Genomic DNA, 22509 nt, shown 5'->3' with positions numbered 1-22509 from the left:
AGCTGAGTAAGGAATGGATCCAAACGTACTTAACATGTAATTCTTTCGGTAGCTTGTTTTTTACTCCCTCGTTCCAGGCACGCATTTTGAGTTCCAACTTTGATCATCAATTAGATTAACAAAATGTGAATTATGTGTTATAAAAATTATACCACTAATTCATATTTGAAAGAAGTTTCCGACGGTAAAAAAATTATAATACATAATTCATATTTTGTTGGTCTAATGGTGGTCAAAACAAAATTTTAAAATGCGTGCGTGTCTTATATCATGAAACGGAGGGGGTAAGTGAGAACCGGTTTACAGAACCATTCAACACAGGCCTTCTGATCATATAGTTAGACCCAGTTGCCACATACAAACAAAAAGCTTAATGAAGAAACCATATCTACGTGATGTTGCAACACACGGACATGGACATGAACGGAACAGAAAGGCCCTCACGAGTCAGAGTATGGACGGTCGCCAACAAGGCAACAAGCTTCTCTTTTTCCCAAAGGTAATCCTGACGGATGCGCACGCAGCAGTAAGCAGTTCATAGGGAAGTCATATTACTCGTACACAATGCGTGGGTTACATGGTAAAATCAAGTCTGTGAGAGCCTGAAGATGCGTCCGAAAGATTTCCAAATCCACCTATTGAGCATCTCCAAGGCGGCCTTTGGCTGGTCCGTCGGTAATATGTGACCAGAATCATGGACCTGACGACATCCAAGACTGTCGGAATTAGTTTCATAGTAAGATGCAAACTGACGTAGTATGACACAATAAGCAACAGGCATTTTGACCAACAATCCTCGTTGCATTGACAGTTGATCTCTATGTAAAGCTTACACATCTTAGTTGATTTCTATAATTTACGAAATGCTTTTCTTGGTCTTGCATACTGAACATTTGTGAATATATGCAGGTTTGTCTAAAAAATAGGAAGACCCTTTTGTGAGTATTTTGGAACTAACCTTCAAGAAACTCAAAGGGCCGTAGCTTTTTAGAACACCAGCTTCTTTTCCATCAACTATGAAGGGTTTGTCAGTCGAGGACACAAAAGCTTGCTTTCCAGACCATTCCATAGAGTTTACCCATCTTGAGTTTCCTGCCAAAATCACAAATAGATCATGCATCCACATCAGGATAGCACAACTAGAACCAGGAGAACCAATAATGAAAAACACCTTGGGCATATTTTGTCATACTTATTTTATCCAACGGTCATATATTTCACCGTTATTTAAGCATAAAAGGTAGACTTTCTAGGATTAGATAAGTATAAAAAACCTCCACTAGGTCAATCATGCATGGATCAAAAGAGTGCTTTTACCACAATTTCATACTTGACCAAATGAAGATATAAGTGCCGTGCTGCGTACTACAGCGTGTTGCATTTCTTCAAGTATCTCTTTGCATTTTACTACCAAATCATAAGTTAGCAAAGCACACATATTAAATGGCAAAGCACAGCATTTGCGATTCTCAATGTAAAGTAAGATCAACATTGACATGGACTGGCAAAACAGAGGTAAATAATAGCATGTGGTTCGCAGAGTGCGATTGTAAGTTATAACACACTCACCTAGCCAGTTGCATATGAGGTCATACTCTCCGGCATAAATCAGCACTTTGATGTGGCTCTCAAGGAGTTCAGGGATTCCAACTTCAAGGTTCCTCATCCAATCTAAGATCATAGCCTGGTAGACAGTGGGGCTGCATGAAACAAACTCTATGTCTCCAACTCCCAGGCTCTGTCTGACAGATTTCAGATTGAGAAACTTTTCCAAATTAGAGAAATCATAGCATAGGCTCCCCACACATGGCTTCCTGATGTCATAATACTGCAAAATTGAGATGCATAATCAGATTTTTGAAACATGGGGAAGAAACAAATAAGATTTGCATACCGCCCTACATTTTTGTTCCCGGTTATCGACCTGATGGAACTGAATATTGTGTTGCAAACAAGATATGCTGCAATGTAAGATACAGTGCCAGATGTAGCTGAAGAAACAAGATAAAATTAAGTTCGATATACACATGTTATAGGGTAGCAGAGCAGGGCTGACATTCATGCTTTTTGGAAAAAAAATTGGGCATAACCAAGCCAAGATGCAGATGAGCACACTTCTGAACAACAGTAAATATTGTTGATAGAGGCTAAACTGACTATCGATGTTAGAGAAATTTAACCAGGAGTCCAGGAATTACCACAAAGCTTAACAGCAAATTCACAAATAGGAACTAATTTATTAATCCTGTTAAATTGTGATTGTGTGATTAAGCCCGTATCCAACGAAAAATCAGTGTATGCCTTGTACTGTATCCCTGGATCTGTTAGGCCATTGCCAATTGCAAAACCCTGAAAAATAAAAGGAAGAGGGGATTACAAACAAAGAAAACCTTTTATTTATTTATTTTTAGAAAATGGAAGCTTTATTACAGCCAAATGTCTTACATTATTCATGATAATTGAAACACATGACACCATCCAAAAGTGTGACAGGCCACACATGAAACCGGTCTACATACTAAGTAACCTAGAGCTAGCACGCCACCCAAACCGGGATATAAACTCTCTGGTGATCCACTCTAGTCGCTTGGCGCCAAATTCCATCGGTTCCTTGTGTTGCACCTTCTGTAACAACGCCCATAATCGCAGCCAATTTGTACATAAGAGAAACACCTGCATACAAGAATGCACTTTTTTTTAATCAAAAACAATGTCATTACCACATAACCAAATAGACCAAAAAATGGCTGCGGCCCCAACTAAAATTAGGGGACGCACGTTCTTGTCCACCCCCCGCAACCAAGGACCAAAAATCTGAGCTATATTGTTCGGGGGTACAATATTAAAAGCCAAATGGACCGCTCTCCAAGCAACCTTTGCCATCGCGTAATCAAAAAAGAGGTGTTGGATAGTCTCATGTTCATGGCGGAAAACACAACGGATGTCCCCTTGCCATCTACGCTTAATCAAGTTGTCCTTTGTTAGTATAACCCCTTGACAAAGAAACCAAAGAAACACCTTAATTTTTAGCGGAAGCTTTAGACGCCACAATAATTTCGATCTAAAGCGGACCTGAGTGTCCATAAGTCTTGAATACATCGATTTGACGGAAAAGATCCCTGAGGGAAGAAGGCTCCATCGGAAGGAGTCTTGCTCGGTCCATAAATGAACCGAAGCAACCGAATCAATAATTTGGTTCCAGGCCTCAAGGTGGTGGCCTAGCACTGTTCGGCGGAACTCAACATGTGGTTGAGAGACTCCAAGAACAGAAGCTACAGTGACATGTTTATTCCGAACAATGTGAAACAGTCGAGGGTACTTATCACAAAGCGGCAAGTCCCCACACCACCTGTCTTTCCAAAAGCGAATTGATTCACCATTCTCCACCTGAAACTCCCCAAACCAGAGGAAAAGATCTTTGACCCGCATTAGTCCCTTCCAAAAGTGGGAATCTATCGGGCGGACCTTAACAAGGGAGAGGGGTTTCTGGTCTAGGTATTTGTTACGCAAAAGCGATTGCCAAACACCTTCCTCTGACATAAGCTTAAAAATCCATTTACTCAGAAGACATTTATTTTGTACTTCTAAGTCGGAGATACTAACGCTCCCTGATCTTTGGGAGTACTCAAAATTTCCCACTTTGCTAACCTATATTTTTTCTTATGATGGTCAGATTGCCAAAAAAAAGCGAGACTTATAAAAATCCAATCACTTCCTCACCCCCTTTGGGATTTCCAAAAAGGACATCATAAATATTGGGAGAATGCTTAGCACAGAATTAATTAGCATCAAACGTCCCTCGTAAGAGAGATTTTTTGATCTCCAGCTGCTCAACCGCTTCTCAAATCAATCTTCAACATTTTTCCAGTCTCGATTACAAAGCTTGCGAAAATGGATGGGTATCCCTAGGTATTTAAATGGGAACGAGCCCACCTCGCAACAAAACAGCCTAGTATACTCCACTTCAAAATCCTTCGCAGCCCCAAAACAATATAACTCGCTCTTATGAAAATTGATCTTAAGACCCGAGAGTTGTTCGAAAACACAAAGGATAAGTTTCAAATTAGAAGCCTTGGCCAAATCATGATCCATAAACAGAATCGTGTCATCGGCATATTGGAGTATCGACAAACAATCGTCCACTAAATGAGGAATAACTCCACTAATCAGACCCTCACCCTTAGCTCTATTGATGAGGATGGCCAGCATATCAACAATAATATTGAAAAGAATCAGGGGATAAAGGGTCCCCTTGCTGCAATCCATTGCCGGTTTGGAAGAAAGGGCCAACATCATCATTCACCTTCACAGCCACACTCCCTTTTTTTAACAAAATTATCAACCCACGCACACCACTTGGGAGAGAAACCTTTCAGCCGTAAAGCCTGTTGTAAAAAGGGCCAACGCACCTTGTCATAAGCCTTTTCAAAATCAATTTTAAAGATAACCCCATCAAGTTTCTTTGAGTGCATCTCATGTATAGTTTCGTGTAAAATCACGACTCCTTCCATGATAAACCGACCGGGTAGAAACGCGGTCTGTGTGGGCTGAATAACATTAAGCGCCACAGAGGTTAATGCGATTTGTTCCAACTTTGGTAAAAAATTTGAAGCTCACATTTAGAAGACAAATGGGACGGTATTGTTGAATCTTGGTGGCCTCTGACCCTTTAGGTAGTAACGTGATAATACCAAAATTGAGCCTATAGAGAGGTAAGGCAGCTTTGTGGAAATCTGCAAAAGGCGCCATAAGATTCCCTTTAATTACCTCCCAGAAAGTTTGATAGAATTCTGCCGGAAAACCATCCGAACCCGGGGATTTGTTGTGCTCCATCTGGAAGACAGCCTGGGGGACCTCCTCTTTTGAGAATTCGGCTATTAAAATGGCATTCTCATCCGGGGAAACCTGGGAAATATCCTCCGTCCTAGACTCATCTAGGAAAACCTGGCTTTCGTCAGGGGTTCCTAAAAGATCTTTGTAGAAGGAGGTAATGTAAGTTTTAAGTGCCTCTGTCCCTTCAATAGTGCCGTCATCCTGTTCAAGTTTAAAAAAATTATGTTCACGATGACGACCATTGGCAACCAAGTGAAAATACTTGGTATTGGTGTCTCCTTCTTTAACATTTTGAACCTTCCCCCGTTGGCTCAAATAAATCTCCTCGCGAGCCAACTCAGCCACGCGTTGATCGCACCAACGTTTAGCCCCCCATTGAAAAGGAGAGAGCCGAGAAGATTCTCCTTTTATATCAAGGGCGTTGATAACGGCTAAGAGTTTTTCTTTCTCCTTTTTATATTTGCCACGCAGGTTTTTATCCCAACCCCTAAGAAACTGACGAAGGGCGTGGATTTTATTCTGCCAACGCTCCACCGCCGTCGAACCCCCATGCTCCTTGCGCCAAATTCTGGCAACCATGTCATAGAAACCATCACGCTTCAACCAGGCAAGCTCAAACTGAAAAAGCAGTTGATTTCCTGAGTGAGATCCCACCCCCGCATCAAGCAAAAGTGGGGTGTGGTCAGAGACAAACCGTGTGAGAGCTCAAACTGAAACCAATGGAAACTTGAGTTCCCAGTCGGAGCTCATAAGGACACCGTCGAGTTTCTCAAAAGTTGGCTCCTCCAATGAGTTTGCCCAAGTAAATTGCCTGCCTGACATCACGACCTCATGCAAGTCCAAACTATCTATCACAGCGTTAAACAAGAAAGGCCAATGAGGTTCAAAGCGATCATTATTTTTTTCGTCTTCACGCCTAATAATATTAAAATCCCCACCCACTAAAAGTGGGAGAGTCTCCTTGTTACAGGCTTGGACAAGTTCAGCCAAAAAATCGCGCTTGAACTCAGGTTGGGCAGCTCCATACATGGCGACCAAAATTCATCGAAAGTCATCAGCCTTATTACGGAGACGGATTTTAATAAAAAAATCCCAACTCAATCGAAGCCACATCAGAAATTGAAAGATTGACACCCAACAAGATACCTCGCCCTCGAGGCGGGATCCAACTCCACAAAAAGTCTCGACCAGCCCCAAGATTCTTTTGGTGAATGTGAGAAAACTCACGCTTCCTGGTTTCCAAAATGGCAATAAAGTCTAGGTTGTGTTCTTTAACTAAATCTGAAACATGTCGGTGCTTAGCCAGGTCCTTAAAACCTCTGCTATTCCAAAAGAGGCCCTTCATTTCTTAACCTTTTTAGATATTGAACCCGGTGCAATTTTGACCTTCCGACAAGATTTAGGGGAAGTTTTCTTTAAAAAATGAGCTTTGTTTCTACGAGGTGCAAACTGAAAACCAGATGGCCCCTCATCACCACAACCCCCTTCAAGAACCAGATCATCACACAAGTTATCTAAAGCATCGAGGTCAAAATTCTCATCACTCCCACAGTCATCCTCTACAGGAACCGCTTTCTCTTTAGCAAAACTTGCTAGCCTAATCTCCTCTCTACTCTTAAGAACATTAATGCACGCATCAATATTAACAGCAGAATCCCCAAGCACAACACCGATTCTAGACATATTAAATGCAATACTGGAATTAGGCGTATTTAAAACGGATGTACCTGGAGGAGCTTCGAGGTTGCGCGACTGTGCCAACTTCTTTGCATGAGCCATTGAATCATCGTCGAGATCCTCCCAGACACTGAGACAAGCGCTGCGACGAGGCTCGGGCATCGGTGTAAACGGCGGAAGCTCGGCCGGAGGCGACGCTAACTCTTCCATACGACCGACCGCCTTGGTCGCCGCCTCCAAGGAGTAGCCGCAGCCCATCAACAATTGGAGCTGTGACTCTCTTGAAACCAGCGAAGGAGAAGGGTGCAAAGCCTGCACCTCCTTCCTCTGTCCAGCAACACCGCGGCGCCTGTAGACGATCGGGGCGAAGACCCCGGTACCAGCGGAGTGCAAGCCGTGAGCCACTGGCGAGGCCAGCTTCTTCCCACACAAGGGTGGAGTACCCAGCACCTGCGAAGGCCCCGCTGAAATCGGAGGCACGACATCAGCACCAAACGGTGGTAAACCAACAGTCGGAGTCGATGACGAAGCTACGGCAAGACGAGGGGCTGCCATGGCAGCCGGGAGTGGCTGAGCTGCAGTAGCATCCACAACACAAGTAGAGGCAGCCTGAAGAAGGGCTGCCGCTGCAGGAAAAACTTCTGCTACCCGCTCATAAGTGGAGGCTTCCACAGCAGCAGAAGCTGCTGAAACTTCGGCCACCGCATCACAAACTGCAGCTGAAGGTTGAGGAGTTACCAGGGAAGAAAAACTTGTGGTAGATGGCTGCAGCGGGATAGCAACCTGAGCCCGCACCGAATTTGGCAACGGCCCACCGCCTTGCAAGCCGCTCCCGCCCCCCTTAGAACCTCCTGAGGGCGGCACATCGGTTGCAGACTTGGAACCGTTTGCAGCACCATCAACATCCATATCATTAGGCCTAGAATCTTTATCCTTATTTGGGTTGGAAGCATCGAGCAAATCATCATCATCTTCAGCAAGGCGAGTATCCTCCAACTCAAAGTTCACATAGTGCATCGATCCATCGACTGAAAGCTCGATGTTGCTCGGAATTGCTGCTGGGTTAACAATCCCCACCAACATGCGAGGAATTTTGTGCTTTCTCGTGTACACCATATCGACCCTATGGGTTTCTCTAACCAAGTGCCCAACACTCCACAAACGATCAAAATCATGAATCTCTTCCGGAACCCCATGCACCTTTGCCCAAACTTTAGGCACCTGAAACTGGGCAAGAGAATGTGTAGATCACTCCTCAAATTGGAGGACTACCTTCGGACTCCGCACATGGAGCTCTTCGAAGCGAACCAAACGGTCAAGCTCCAACTGCGAAGGGAATGGGACGAGGAAACCATCGTCACCATGCGGGCGAGCGTTCCATTGCCACTCCCCGACGGGCACAATGCGTTCAAGCTCGCGCAACACCACCTCAGCAGAACAGGAAACCCCAGGCACACGCACTAAAAGAGAGGCGCCATGATTCTTTTTTTTACCACCCGAATTGATGACACAAAATCCCAATTTAGGCGAAGCCATACCCACAAAAAGGGGGGGTGATCGCGGCGCCCGAAGAACGGGGCACCGAGGAGCAATATCGTCAGGGCTCTCACAAATATCGCAAACAAGGGGTGTGCCATCCGAGCGCACCCTGTTAAGACGAGTACGGACAGCACCTGCCGCCGATGATTCAGCAGCATCCCCGCCTTGAGGCGCCCGCGTTGCGGTGGGGGCCTGTCGCTTAGCACCACCGCCCCCAACCTGCGCCACTGGAACCAGCGCCCCGGATGCCACCACGCCAGCAGAGGTCGCAGCTGCAGACGCTGCCGCCGTTGTCGCTGGTAAGCTCCCAGCCCTCTGGTCACCCGCTGGCGACCCGGCCGCCTGTGTATTCCGAGAATTAAGCCCAGCGCCACGCGGAGGAGCAGCCGTCCGCTGCTTCCGAATCCACTGCGCCTTCCCCCGTCTGTCATTACCTCCGCCCCCACGTCCACCATGCCGCCCACCGTCCATGGAAGAGACAGGAGACGCTGCAGGCTTGGTCGTTGGTGTAGAGGAACGACTCAATTCGGGACTAGAACGACAATAGAGGGCAACGTGTCTAACCCCAGGCCCACGATCAAAATTGGAAACTTGTGCATGCAAAAATGGTAAATCACAGGGCTGCCGAAACTGGCGATGAGAGCGCGGCACATTCCTTTTCCCCTCGGCGGCCCCACTGTCCTGAACGTCCTGATCAAGTCGTGCGACGTGCTGACGAGGGACACCATCAGGCACGCAACAATCCCGCACCTGCCAGCCGGGCGAGCGTGATCTCAGGTAGAGCGTGCCTCCTGTCAGCCCCTTCTCATCCGCCCTCGAGAGATCAGTGCCGCCATGGCCACGAACAGCTGGCCGCGGCGACCTCACAGGCACTCCTCGCGAGGCGCTCCGAACAGAAGCCGAGCGCGAGGCATTGGCCAGAAGATCGCCGAACGTAGTTGGCGGCGTGATGCGCCGAGGAGGAAGGGGGCCACTCCACGCCTTGCGACCATTGCCGCCTCTAGGAGCAGCCTTCGAACCAGCAGACGAAACCAACTTCTTGCGCTTCACCAACGTCCACCCCCCATCATCGGGCCCTGCAACACGGGATAGCGGAGAGTCAGAAACGAAAGAGACAGGAGGAGAGGAAACCTGAGATGCAGACGACTCCGGGCAAGGCGAGGCTGCCGCGGCAGGAGAAGACGCCGCGAGGTCCGAACAGGAGGCAGCCGCGGCAATGAAAGTCACCGGAGATGCTGGCACGGCATCGGAGGATTCAGCAAGACCCGGCGACCCAGGGACCTCGCTGTCCAAATTATCCTCCACGTTATCCGAGAGCACGTTAGCCAACGCCCAAAATCGGCCCCAAGGCCGCCGTTCCCAGGCGCGAGCGTCAGCCGCCGGCGCCCAGCGCCCTCCGCCTAGCTCATCCCCCGCTTCAGAGGAACCAGATGCCCGCACCCAAAAAAAGAGCTCTCACCAAGAAAACCTTTTATAGCACAAAACGATATAGATACATCCAGAAAAAGAAAACTAAAACCTTCAAATTGATGTGAATGCCCTCATTCTTCTTGTTACCCCGGTGCACACGAGTTGCAAAGGCGGGAATGTAGTGCCCCTCGTATGATTCCCCAGTTATATAGAAATTATTTTTGGTATACTCCGGGTGCTCCTTGAAAAAGGTCTGTAACTCAAGAATAGGGGTGGGTAGTAACTAAAAAAGACGTTGGGGTGAAGTAGCTAGTCCATCAACGTACAACTCTTCTTCTTTTCCCGTTTCCCAATAGCCCAATCGACAACCAACTCCATCGTCCTCGGCCCATCGCCTGTGATGGCAATCTGATCGGCAGACTCTAGTTGAAAAGAGGGATGTGGTAGATGTAGAGTCCATCAACGTATACAGAGGCCTTCCCTCTCTTTGCTAGTTGTGTAGGTTGAGATATTAACTCTTGGAAACTCAACTTATACTTCTATAAATACAAGGAGCCGACTGGGATGTTTCCTCACGCCAAACATACTTTCTGACTTCCTCGTAGTCGAGCACCTTGTCGATGGAATTGGCCTTTCTGACACTGTTATCTAACTATTTTTGTATTTGTTGTATGACTTGCACCTTTTTTTTCATGCATATTACTCCCTCCATTCCAGGTTCCCAATCAAGATCATTAGACACATTCTTAAATATATTTTCACAAAATCTTGATTTGAGATTATATATGTTGATATTTCTTGTTATAAACATGGTCAAAGTTTAATTTTTTTGACATTATCACAAGTTTATATTTTGGAACGGAGGAAGTATGTGTTTTGATACGGAATTGGCCTCCTCTAGTGTTTTGCTGACGCTCCGCCACTGCTGATGACCACCTACCGTGACCAAGCGTCCTCCTCCCAAGTCTGCTGCAGGCCTCTGTGTGTGCAGTTTTTTCTTCTTCGGTTCTTGCTGTAGATGGATGCTACGATTTGTTTATGGATGCATGTATATGCACATGTATGGACGATTGGACGGTTATGAGTATTTGTGGAAAAACTCCTAATGAGAATTGTATTGGAAATTGATTGCAAATTTGCAACCACTTTGTAGTTGAGATTGATTACTATTGGCAACCCTGCACATGTTTTGCTGATAAAACTGATTTCTAATGGCAAAGTTTTGTGTATGATTTCTAGTCAAAGTTGTTCATGCATCTACTTTTCGTTATGTTATATGTTCAAAATCTGAGATGACTCGAGACCTTATCGACTCCTGATTATTAAGCTTATGCATTCCATTTCCTATGGAGGCAAACTGACAATTATAAACTATGTCATGTCTTCTCTTGCAACTTACACTATGTGTTCCCTACAGCTGCCTATCAAAATTGTGGATCACATTGACAAGATTAGAAGAAGGTGTTTATGGAGTAAAAAGTCAGCCAATGGTGATTCAAATAATGCACTAGTGTCCTTGGATAAAGTGTGTAAGCCTAAAAAAACATGGGGGTCTTGGAGTCGTAAACCTCAGAGTACAGAATCAGGGCTTATTGCTCAAACATCTCTTTAAATTTTTTAACAAAGAAGACATCCCTTGGGTAAATTTATTATGGGAAGCTTATTATCAACAGGGAGTACCTCAAGCAATGAACCCAATGGGCTCATTTTTGTGGAAAGCTATTCTGAAATTAATTCCTCTGTTTAGGGGTATCTCAATTTGCAAACCAGGAAGTGGGGATACAATTCTTTTATGGAAAGATTCTTTCTGCAATGAGGAAATCATTTCTACAAAATTAGCCTGTCTATATTTTTATGCAAAAGATGAGGACATGCCCATTGAGAAATATTGCAACCTTGGTTCTATTGCTGTCTCTCCAGAAGCTCTAGAGCAAATGCATACTTTGGATGAGTTAATTGTTGAAGCTGATATATCTATCCTCAGAAATGATCTTTGGATACCCACCTAGGGTTCAGCCTTTTCAACAAATAAATCTAACATTTTGCTACTCAAGGATCATTCCACCTTTATCTTTTAAGTGGATCTGGAAATCAAAAACTAGTCTCAAGGTGAAGGTTTTTGTTTGGCTGCTTCTTAGTGACAGATTGAGCACCAGGAATATGTTATCCAGGAGAAACTATAACATTGATTCAAGTTTGAGCTGTGTGCTATGCAGCACTAGAAGGGAAGAAATCTTGAACCATCTCTTCTTTGAGTGTTCTTTCAGTAAGAGGTGTTGGCAACACATTAACATAATCTGGCCTAGAGACTCTTCCTGTGTTGAAGCTCTTCCTGAGGTCAAGCATCAGTTCAATAACCCTCTCTTTTTTGAGGTGTTCTCTTAGCAGCTTGGAATATCTGGAAGATTAGAAATAAACTCATTTTTTAGAGGGAGCAAGCCACTTTCTACGGTTGGTTAACAAAGTTCAAATTAGATTTATCTCTGCTTGGTTGTAGGGTGTCTCAATCCCTTTCTCCTTCTCTCTCTATTTTGATAGACCGTTTCTGTTATATGCTCCTGATTGTACATTTGTAAATATGTAAATATTTTATATTTAATATATACAACGGTAGAAGCCTCTCCTACTGTTTTCGGTAAAAAAAAAAAGCCTATGCACTGCTGCTCTACTACATGGAATAACAATTTAGCTTATCTTTCTCCCATACTCTGTCTGATGAGAAGAGACCTGTCAAGGCACATATAATGCTTGGAATTGCAGCACTGTGTTCCTGCCTTTTACATTGCTATGGCCTCTCTCTAGCAACAGTCTTCTTTATAAACAGACCTTGAATTGCTTCCAACGTTCAAACAAGCTATGTTTTCTCCTTGGTAATCCGAGTTAACGACTATGTTGTCCACTTGTGTATAACATATTTGAGATCAAACAAGGAACACAAATCTATATTTTTATTTGATACATATTATTACAAGGGGATTTGATAAAGGTTGCAATAAGACTTGCTTTCTAAGTTGATGGTACATATATGTTGTCGTCGAGTGATAACACCAGAACTAGAAGGTGTCGATGGAGTAAGGTGTAAATGTTACTCCTTCCGATCCTAAATTGTTGTCGTTGTTTTAGTACAAATTTGAACTAAAACAACAACAAAAATTTAGGATCGGAGGGAGTAGTTGGGTATGTACGCCGCTCTTATTACAGAAGACCAGTATACACTTGTAAGAGAGACATGTCGATGTTTTTTTGGATAGGTTCAGCTGCCTTGTGAAGCATGCCTAGTCCTATGTAGGAAGAGCGACAAAGCTCGTGCTTCCAGTAGCCGTACATGATTTTTCGATTCAACCTCAAGACTCCCCAACCGTTTGCCGTTGATCCCAGGCTAGGGTTGGGCACTTTAGATCATGAAATGTGAAAACTGAACAGAACACGTATAGACCGAAATGTCGGTTTTCTCGGGTATCGGGTTCGGTTCTTATTTTCGTCTTATTCGGATTTTGGTTCGGGTTTTGACATTGAAAACCCGAATAAACCATATAGATCGAAATTTCCGTAAAATGAGCACTTGAGTCTATTTTTTTATTATCTACTGCTGAATGCATTCTCAACAAGTTGTGATTGACAGGTTCTGTATTTATGATATTGTGTTGCTATATGTTTTTGTGATCGGTTCATTAATTTGTTATGTTTGATGTAATGCTCATGTAAAAAAAAATCAAGGGGCTATAAGGGTCATCATATATATGGGTTACCTTGGATAGACTGAACCGAATTAAATAGCCAATTTGAGTTTGGTTCTTGTTTTTCTCTTTAGGAATTCAGTTCTCATTTTTAGGAGCCCGAAATAACTGAACACCAAATGGACCGAATCGAAAAGACCGAATTCCCTTCCCTATCCCAGGCAGGATGCCACTACCTGATCTTGACCCTTGGGCCCTCGAGTGCCTGTGCCTCGAGGTGTCCCTAGGTCTCTCCCTTGAAATGTTTCCAAGTTGAGATGAACGAGGACCGTCAAGTGCCACATGGTAGTTATTTATCCCATGATTCTAAAACCATGACTTCCCTCGAAGGAAAGGTAGAAGAGAAGAAAAATGTAAAACTCGACCCAAGCTCAAGAGCTCGACAAATCTAGCCCAGGTAAGCTGGGTGAGGCAGGGCTTTTGGTAGGCCGTCGATGCTCAACAGTTCTGCATCTGATGATCAGTACGATTTTCCGGTAGCTTGGTGTTTATGTTCCAACACAGGCCTGCTGACCATCTAGTTCGACACAGTTGCCACATACAAACAAAAGGCTTAATGCAGAAACCATATCTACATGATGTTGCAACACATGGACATGGACGGCCCTCGCTAGTCGTAAGCTTTCATGATACAATCGCTTCTCTGCCAGCAATAATCCTCTTGAAGGCTTTTATTACAAGCTTGTTGAACATCAAGCACCACACAAGGTAAATAGAGTATGGACGGCCGCCAACAAGCTTCTCTGTTTCCGAAAGTAGATCCTGATGGATGCACGCACTAGACTTCACAGTAGTCCATTAGGAAGTCATATTACTCGTACACATTGTGTGGGTTACATGGCAAAATCAAGTTGCTGAGAGCTCGAAGATGCGTCCGAAAGGTTTCCTGAAATCCACCTACTGAGCATCTCCAAGGCGGCCTTTGGCTGGTCCATCGGTACCATGTGACCAGAATCATGGACCTGATGATACCAAAGAAAAATTAATGGTTAGTTTCAGTCAAATGCAAACTGATGTATCACACAACACGCAACAGGCATTTGATCCATAATCCTCGTTACATTGACAGTTGATCTCTAAGTAAAGCTTATTCATCTTAGTTGATCTCTATAATTCACAGAAATGTTTTTCTTTGTCTTGTATACTGAATATTTGTGAATATATGCAGGTATGTATAAAAATCACCATGGTTAGTGTTTGTCCCAGAACAAGTGTTGGTAAGAAAGACCCTTTTGTGTTTGTGTATTCTAGAACTAACCTTCAAGAAACTCAAAGGACCATAGCTTTTTAGAACACCGGCTTCTTTTCCATCAACTGTGAACGGCTCCTCAGTTGAGGACACAAATGCTTTCTTTCCAGACCATTCCATAGAGTTTACCCATCTTGAGTTTCCTGCCGAAATCACAAATAGATTATGTATCCACATCAGGAAAATCACAACTACAATCAGGAGAACCAGTAAGGCCTTGTTGGTACTAGCGTTTTTGGGGTGTTTTCAAGGGTATTATCCACTCCAAAATGAAAAACACTAGAAATCCCAAATGGTTGTTTGGTAGAAAGGGTTTAGAGGGGATTATCCCTAGTTTTCTCCACAAAACACAAACTAAAACACTTCTCATACTAGAAAAACACTAGTTCGGGTTTTTGAGAGTTTTGGGTGAACACCCAAAACCCTCAAATACCAACACTAGTGACTAAAAAATACATCAACACCAAATAAGCCCTAATGAAAAACATCTTGGCCAGTAGATTGTCATTACTTATTTTATCCAATGGCCATACATTTCGCCGTTATGTACAAGCCAACATGAAAAGGATAAAAACTAGACTTTCTCCCTTTCTGGGATTAGACGAGTATAGAAGACCTCAACTGGGTCAATTATCCATGTCTGAAAAGAGTGCTTTCACCACAATTTAATACCACAGAACAAAATGAAGATTCAGGTTACTGTCCTAGGTGTTAAAGTGTGTTACATTTTCTCAAGTATCTCTTGCAGAAACCAAGTTAGAAAGCACATATCAGAAGACAAAACACAGTATTATGATTTTCAGTGTAAAGTAAGATCGAAACAGAGGTAAATAATAGCATATGGTTCTCAGAGTTTGCAATTGTAAGTTGTAACACACTCACCTAGCCAATTGCATATGAGATCATACTCTCCAGCATAAATCAGCACTTTGATGTCGCTCTCAAGGAGTTCAGGGATTCCAACTTCAAGGTTCCTCATCCAATCTAAGAGCATAGCCTGGTAGACAGTCGGGCTGCATGAAACAAACTCTATGTCTCCAACTCCCAGGCTCTGTCTGACAGATTTCAGATTGAGAAACTTTTCCAAATTAGAGAAATCATAGCATAGGCTCCCCACACATGGCTTCCTGATGTCATAATACTGCAAATATGAGATGAGTAGTCAGAACATTTCCAAAAATGGGGAAGAAACAAATAAGATTTGCATACCACCCTACATTTTTGCTCCCGATTATCAACCTGATGGAACTGAATATTGTATTGCAAACAACATATGCGGCAAAGCAAGATACAGTGCCAGAGGTACCTGAAGCAGAAGATAAAATTAAGTTCAATATACACATATTATAGAGCAGCAGAGCAGGGCTGACACACTTCTGAATAACAATAAATATTGTTGATACTATGCAAGTCCAACAGGCCAAACTGACTATCAATGTTGAGATATTTAACGATGGGTCCAAGAATTACCACAAAGCTTGATAGCAAATTCACAAGTAGGAACTATTTTATTAATCTTGTTAAATTCTGATTGTGTGATTAAGCCCATATCCAATGCATAATCAGTGTATGCCTTATACTGTATCGCTGGATCTGTTAGTCCATTGCCAATTGCAAAACCCTGAAAAATAAAATAGAGCAGATTACAAACAACGAAAACCCTTTTATAACAGAAAACAATATTGATACATCCAGAATGAGAAAACTAAAACCTTCAAATTGATGTGAATGCCCTGTTTCTTCTTGTTACCCTGGTGCACACGAGTTGCAAAGGCAGGAATGTAGTGCCCAGCATATGATTCCCCAGTTATATAAAAATCATTTTCAGCATACTCCAGGTGCTCCTTGAAAAAGGCCTGTCAAAGTTGCATAGAATAAGATGCAAGGAACTTATGAGAACAAAACAAAAGGCCACATTTGCATCTAGATTTTAACTCAAGACTAGGGGTAATAACTCTGTTTTACCTCAACTATTGCATTAACCTTGTTGACACAATAAGAAACACCCATGTTATATTGACAAGCATTGCAACTCGGTGCATCAAGGTTAAACATATTATGCATAGATTCCTACTACATATGCAGGCCAAATCATTACAATTCCACATTTAACTGAGCGTGTAACTTCAGATGCAACATGTCCCAATTAGGAACAACTATTACCTGCAGGAATTCATACAGGTCATTGCTAACGCTCGCTTCATTATGGCGGGTATCACGCGAATCAGAGCTGTAGCTGAACCCAGTCCCAGTTGGCTGATCAACATAGATAAGGTTGGATTCCTGCAGCATCCAATACCCAAACAGGAAGAATGTTATGCAGAGTTCTGAACCAAAGAAGTAGAAAACAATATCAAAATACACCCCTTCAGAAAAATATGGCTAGGATGATTATATACCTTGTCCCAGCCAAAATCATTCCAGAGGAGCGACATGTTGTCTGCAATGTGAAAGGGGCCATTCTCGTAGAAGAGCGCGAGCTCGCTGCTGCAGCCGGGCCCACCCGTGAGCCAGATCACCACGGGATCCTCCTTCTTGTGGCGCCTGGACTCGAAGAAGAAGTAGAACAACCTACACAGAGAAGATAGATACGTGCGCAGAAATGGCAGATGTCAAGGCAGCGGATCCTTGCTATAAAACGGAGAACGGAAGGAGGTGAGCTCACCTGGCGTCATGGGTGTTGGCGAGGCGGTAGTACCCGGCGTGGTGGCCGAGGTTGCTCACCGACGTGTCGCCGGCGTCGTCGGTCCCGGCCACCAGGGACGCGAGGTGGATGGGCCTCTCCACAAGGGTTCCAGCCGGGAGGGCATCGCCGCTGCCGGAGCGGCGGGGCAGAGAGTCCCGAGGGTGGAGGTTGAGGGCGCGGATGAGTTCTGCGCCGGCGGAGCGGGGGGTCTTCTGGGCGAGGGGCCGCGCGGAGGAGGCGAAGGAGGGGTGGCGGAGGAAGGCCTCGTCCACCGCCGAGACGGCGGCGGCAGCAGCGAGGAGCAGGAGCAAGAGGGCTTGACACTGACCAGTGGGCGCCATGGTACTGCGAGCTGAACCGACGGGACGGGAAGCGAACCGAAGAGGGAAGACTTCGGGAGCAGAGCAGTTTTTGACACGAAAAAAGGCTTCCCATTACCGTTCATCACGCACAGCGACCAAATCGTGCACGAAACTAAGGACATCAGTTACCACTAGATCTTTATCTTTTTTTAGCCTACTACTGTCATGTGGGTCCCACCTGTCATGGAGTCAACTGAAGTCCTCTTTTGCCCTCATAGGACACGCGCGAGGGTTGTGGGCCATCCACGTGGAGGTCATTGCGTCCTTTAATCATCTAACTTCTGTTGACCGTTCGGTCTAGTCCTTGTACTTAAAAAAACGCTCCTCTAGATCACTATTAAAATACGGTTCAAAACATACGTATTTTGATTACATGGCATGTAATTGTACCACTAAACAGGACACATTTTTTCCAAAAAGACCCTCATCTCTTACCGGTGTGACATTTCCTACCCGTATCCTCTTCTTCGCTCGTACTCGTACAGAAATGGCTGCTCCCCATCCAGGCTACTCTTGCGTCGGCAATGTCCATGGAGACAGAGGCAGTACCCTCTCTCTCGATTAACTTCCCATTCTTGCAATAAAGTACTCCCTCCGTCTCATACTAATCATACTAAGTGACTCAAATTTGTCTAAATATGTATGTATCTATGCCTAAAAAGTGTCAAGATACATATAATAAAAAGTCACTTAATATGGGACGGAGCGAGTAATTAATCAAGTAGCATCTCCCCATTGACATCCCCAACAATGTCCAAGGGCACAGCGCGCGTGGGTGGCTAGCTTGCATCAGGGGGCGGGGGGCGGCCTCCCGTGGCGACCACGGTTTGGTGGGCCGCGACGAGCCAGACATAGACAATGTCGGCAACGGCTATGGGGGGTGGCTCACACGGGACGGCAGCGCACGGCGGTCCAATGGCAGCAACTCACTGCAATTAAACTGCAAAACAGTGAGTGCCAGCAACGAGCACGGCGCATCAGCGAGCTCTCTCTGTTGGAAATTTTGGTGGTCCACACCTTATTTCTCTGCGCTTTTACGTTGTGCGGCTTACAATTCCACAATCTGAGGCTAGGAGGTAAGAATCTTCTTATACTGCATCTACAGATAAGAGTTCTAGTTTTAAATTCTCAGATTTAAACTAGTTTTCAGAAATAGAGTTCAGATTAAACTACCAACCACGATATAGTTCATCAGTTAGGAACTATATGTGAGTCCTTGCAACACGCACTTGTGAGCAATGCGTCATGATCATGTTTAAGTCCTCGAAACACGCACTTGTGAGCAATGCGCCAGGATCATGTTTAAATTCTACTAATCATGTTAGGTCGACATTAGGACTGTAATCAAACCAATGACCTAGCTCCTTCCGATTATCAACATGCCCGGACAGTCTTTCCAATATTCATACAGGATATATTGTATTTCATTAATAATCACCAGCTTCCTTTAAACACATAAGTGTATTTAAGTACGTTCCAACAACTATATATTCCATGCATCATATAACCATGAGCACGTGAGTATTAATAGTTCAATAAATAACAAAGTTGCGGGAGACAGAAATCCTATACTCTCAATGCCCAGAGCGGTGACTGCTGAGCACAACCGTGGAGGACCGACGGCGAGGCAGCACTGGTGATCGGGAAGGACCGTGACGGGGGTTGGGAGATCCGGAAGGTCCACTGGGCAACAGAAGGAGGACGGCCGCATCGGAGGTCGGGAAGGAGGATAGTGGCGGTATCGGAGATGCCTCGCCCCTCCAACAAATCCAAGCAACGACGGCGGCGCTCCATCTCTTCCGCACGAAGACGATCTGGACCTATGAGTTCCCGGCGAGAGGCGGTTCATGGGGCTGCAAGGCGGTGCATGCTGGTTGGGGAGGGAAAGAGGGAGACAGTGGCGACCTGCCCGAGGCAGCGAGGCGACAGATGGGGACGAGAGCAGGAGGATGAGGAACGACGCTTGGAGAGGGGCAAGGCTTGACGGCGGCGATTCAGCAACGACGGTGGTGGGAAAGGTGAGGATGGGGACGCGAGAAGGAGGAGGGACTGGAGGAGGGTAAGGTAGTGAGTGGCCTGGATGAGCGTTTTGAGAGTACGAGGACAAAAATTGAACGGTCAGCACAAAGTTAGATGACTGGTGGTGCATTTTATTCAATTTGTCTATTTGTTTAGTGTAAAAGGAAAGGTAGTGTGCGATGTTTTCAATTTCTACGTCATAAATAAAATCAAACATTGCTAGCTCTGATCTAAAGGCATCTCCAACAATTCCTCAATGCAATTACTATAAGCACGACACATAAACATTTAGGTCATGTGGAGAAGAGAATATGAATGAGAAAGAAATAATGGTTACCCACTAAAAACCTCTTACTTAAAAGCTCATCTTGTGGGCTCCACCTTCTCATAATCACATGTTACTTTTTTTACTGTGAATAAATTAAGATATTCTCTCTCTGCTAAGTAATGACCATGGTAACGATTTGTTGAGATGCACTTGTACATGTGGACTTTCATTTTTCTTGACTTTCCCACTCAAGCTTTTTTCCTACTCCCACCGTACTATGATTCTTGTCGTTGTTTTATTTTAAATTTATACTAAAACAGCGACAACAATTATGGGATGGAGGAAGTACCTCCCTTCTCTCCTACCTCCTTCCATTCCCTCCCTTTCGATCGAAGAGGTAGGAGAAGGCTTGTGCTATCCACTTGTATATTAATCTCAACTTCTTAGAAGATACTCCTTTCATTCCTTTTTATAGCATGTTTAGCTTTGTTTTAAAATTTAATTCATACTTCTTAAAGTTAACCAAGTAGTGAACCGAGCCTTGCTCAAGTGGTTTGGTTCCTTGTGATGTAATCAACCCACTCAGATTCAAGTTCTAGTCTTGACATGGGTGTCACATTTCCCTGGATTATTTTAGGATTTATCCGGCGCTATTCTTTCAGTGGTAGGTGACGAACCCATCAACAGCGAGGCACCTACGGTGACTTCATCAATCTCTCAAGATCTTCCAGTTCAGTCTTCAAATGTGCTCATAGAGGTAGGGTGTGCGTGTGTGCGTTCATAGGGGTGAGTGTACGCGTGTGTTGTGAGCGTCTGTGTTTGTACTGTGTTTTTGAAAAAATAAAGTTTAACCAAGTATATAGAAAAATCTACAGATATCTGCGTGCCTAATTTTTTTAATTAATATATCTTAAAAATAATTTGTTAAATCCATTATGATATATACATCTATAAACTTTATAAAGTTGAATCCCACTAAGTGCAGTTAATTTAGCAAACTGCACATGCAGCCTATCCACGTCAGCGTTCACTCCACCTTCTAATTTTCCATGTCAGCATTCATCCAACCTTCTAATCCTCTATATTTAAGCAGAGGAAACCCACTACCTAATTTCCAGATTCCCTGAATTGCATTCCCGTGTCGGCCCGCGAGCGATCCGCCGTTGCGTCCGCACTCCCGCATCGAACTGTGCGCCAGTCCCCGCCCGTTGCGTTCGTTCACGATCGCCCGCCCGTCACATGTGTAGGATGGACGAGCCAATGCTTAGTGGGCCGGAATCGATAGAGGCAGCGGAAGAAGATGAAAATTAGGAAAATTATTGTGCGAGTCGAAAGGATGAGATTAATTGAGCCGAGCAAAATGGAAAAATTGTCAGCGGTTTCACCTCTTATGACCTTTTGTAAGCCCTCGCCTCCGCCTCCACCATGATGTCGATTTCACCATCCCTGTTGACTTTTCCACAGGCCATGCCGTCATCCTCCGCCTCTGTTCTGGCCACCAGTGGCTCCCTGCCTGTCTCCGACCCTCTTAGATACCACCACCTCACCTACAGCGCCGCTCGCCCCCGTCCCCAACACGACGCCGAGGTCCTCCATCAAGAATGCATTGTAGGGCTGCTCCCCCCCTCCTGCTCAGGCCGACGCGCCGACGGGACGAAGCGCGGGGATCTGGGCGCCCCGCCGAGGAGGCACCATAGCGTCCGCTCCCAGAGCTTGGAGGAACAGGCGGTGTGGCGGCTAGGTATTTTTGGAATCGGCATACAAGAGCATGAGAGAGAAGTGAATCCTGGAAGATGGCCAGACGAGAAGAGATGGTTTGTGAAATCGTGAATTCGTCGATCAAGGCATCGGGGGATGGTAGCCCGTAGGGTTAAGGCCTCAAGGTTTTTTTTCTTTTATTGGGTGGGCTATTGGGCCTGCAGTGTCAGGCCATAGGTGTGCATACGTAGGGTATTGGCTTCTTTTTTGCCGTTAGTCCGCGTATCCAAGTGCAAGATCCAAATTGCCTGAAGTAAATTCTGCTTTTCAATCGGAAAAAACTGTTTGGGTCTAATAGGATTTGGTTCCAGTTATTTTGGTTCAGGAGTTTGGTTTTCAGATATAATGCCCACCTGACCTGTAGCTGCAGCGGTAGCCTCCGGAGAGGAGGAACACCCACGTGTTGTACGTGATTTTTGCATTCTGCAGTTTTGTTTTCTCTTGGTATATTTTTCCACTCTCTCTGTCCCATATTAAGTGACTTCCTATTAAATGTATCTACACATTCTTTAGGCATAGATACATTCATATTTTGACAAATTTGAATCACTTAATATGGGACGGAGGGAGTATATTTTTTACAGGGTTTGTCCACCAAAAAGATCAGGTCGGAGAGCAGCAAATTGATTTGGTTTGTTTGCCCATATTTTTACCAATAATTATTATCCTTGGTCCTCATTTCTGGACATGACATTATTGTAATTGCATTCAGGATTTAAGTTCTTTGTTGATACTTCAATTCTATAGGCTTTCTATTTTCATTTTAGATATTTCCTCATCCATGACTCTCAAATTCATATTTTAATTTGTTATTCGCAACGTCTCTCCCTAAAATACGCCCGGTATGCATTGGCTATTTCCACAGCAACGCGCGGGGTATCCTCTAGTATTTATTTGTTTTGTACTCCCTCCGTTTCTAAATACTTGTCGTGATTTTAGTGCAAACCACGACAAGTATTTATACCTGATGA

The 22509-nt window shown here is 44.6% G+C and overlaps 2 protein-coding genes and 1 pseudogene across 2 annotated transcripts; all 3 read right to left on the bottom strand.

Annotated features, from left to right (window-relative positions):
* Nucleotides 1-573: 573 nt before the first annotated feature.
* Nucleotides 574-9837, bottom strand: LOC100837830 (annotated as a pseudogene).
* On the bottom strand, nucleotides 2483-9478 carry LOC112268590. The gene is made up of 2 exons (XM_024454402.1): nucleotides 6561-9478; nucleotides 2483-2673 (listed from the first exon to the last, which is right to left on the bottom strand). Exons 1-2 carry the CDS (start codon nucleotides 7624-7626, stop codon nucleotides 2534-2536), a joined length of 1206 nt encoding a protein of 401 aa, XP_024310170.1. The 5' UTR covers nucleotides 7627-9478; the 3' UTR covers nucleotides 2483-2533.
* Nucleotides 9838-13683: 3846 nt separating the features above from the next.
* On the bottom strand, nucleotides 13684-17550 carry LOC100837523 (serine carboxypeptidase-like). Its single transcript, XM_003560174.4, has 9 exons — nucleotides 17111-17550; nucleotides 16845-17016; nucleotides 16609-16728; nucleotides 16158-16301; nucleotides 15916-16066; nucleotides 15663-15751; nucleotides 15328-15586; nucleotides 14455-14588; nucleotides 13684-14158 (listed from the first exon to the last, which is right to left on the bottom strand). Exons 1-9 carry the CDS (start codon nucleotides 17470-17472, stop codon nucleotides 14030-14032), a joined length of 1560 nt encoding a protein of 519 aa, XP_003560222.1. The 5' UTR covers nucleotides 17473-17550; the 3' UTR covers nucleotides 13684-14029.
* Between the last annotated feature and the right edge of the window lie 4959 nt (nucleotides 17551-22509).

This window comes from Brachypodium distachyon, chromosome 1 (assembly GCF_000005505.3).
Source record: "Brachypodium distachyon strain Bd21 chromosome 1, Brachypodium_distachyon_v3.0, whole genome shotgun sequence".
Taxonomy (NCBI): domain Eukaryota; kingdom Viridiplantae; phylum Streptophyta; class Magnoliopsida; order Poales; family Poaceae; genus Brachypodium; species Brachypodium distachyon.
The sequence above is the reverse complement of the archived record's forward strand: the minus strand, read 5'-3'. Positions and strand labels throughout refer to the sequence as shown.

Bases quoted from the DNA above. Each gene is read 5' to 3' on its own strand.
- LOC112268590 (XM_024454402.1), bottom strand. From the start codon at position 7,626: ATGGTGTACACGAGAAAGCACAAAATTCCTCGCATGTTGGTGGGGATT. The intron at 2,674-6,560 runs GTACATCCGTTT...TCTTGTATGCAG, and splicing joins CAACCTCGAAGCTCCTCCAG to GTGTTTCTCTTATGTACAAA.
- LOC100837523 (XM_003560174.4), bottom strand. From the start codon at position 17,472: ATGGCGCCCACTGGTCAGTGTCAAGCCCTCTTGCTCCTGCTCCTCGCT. The intron at 16,067-16,157 runs GTTTTAGTTTTC...TTTATTTTTCAG, and splicing joins GCATTCACATCAATTTGAAG to GGTTTTGCAATTGGCAATGG. The intron at 15,587-15,662 runs GTAGGGTGGTAT...TCATATTTGCAG, and splicing joins TGATAATCGGGAGCAAAAAT to TATTATGACATCAGGAAGCC.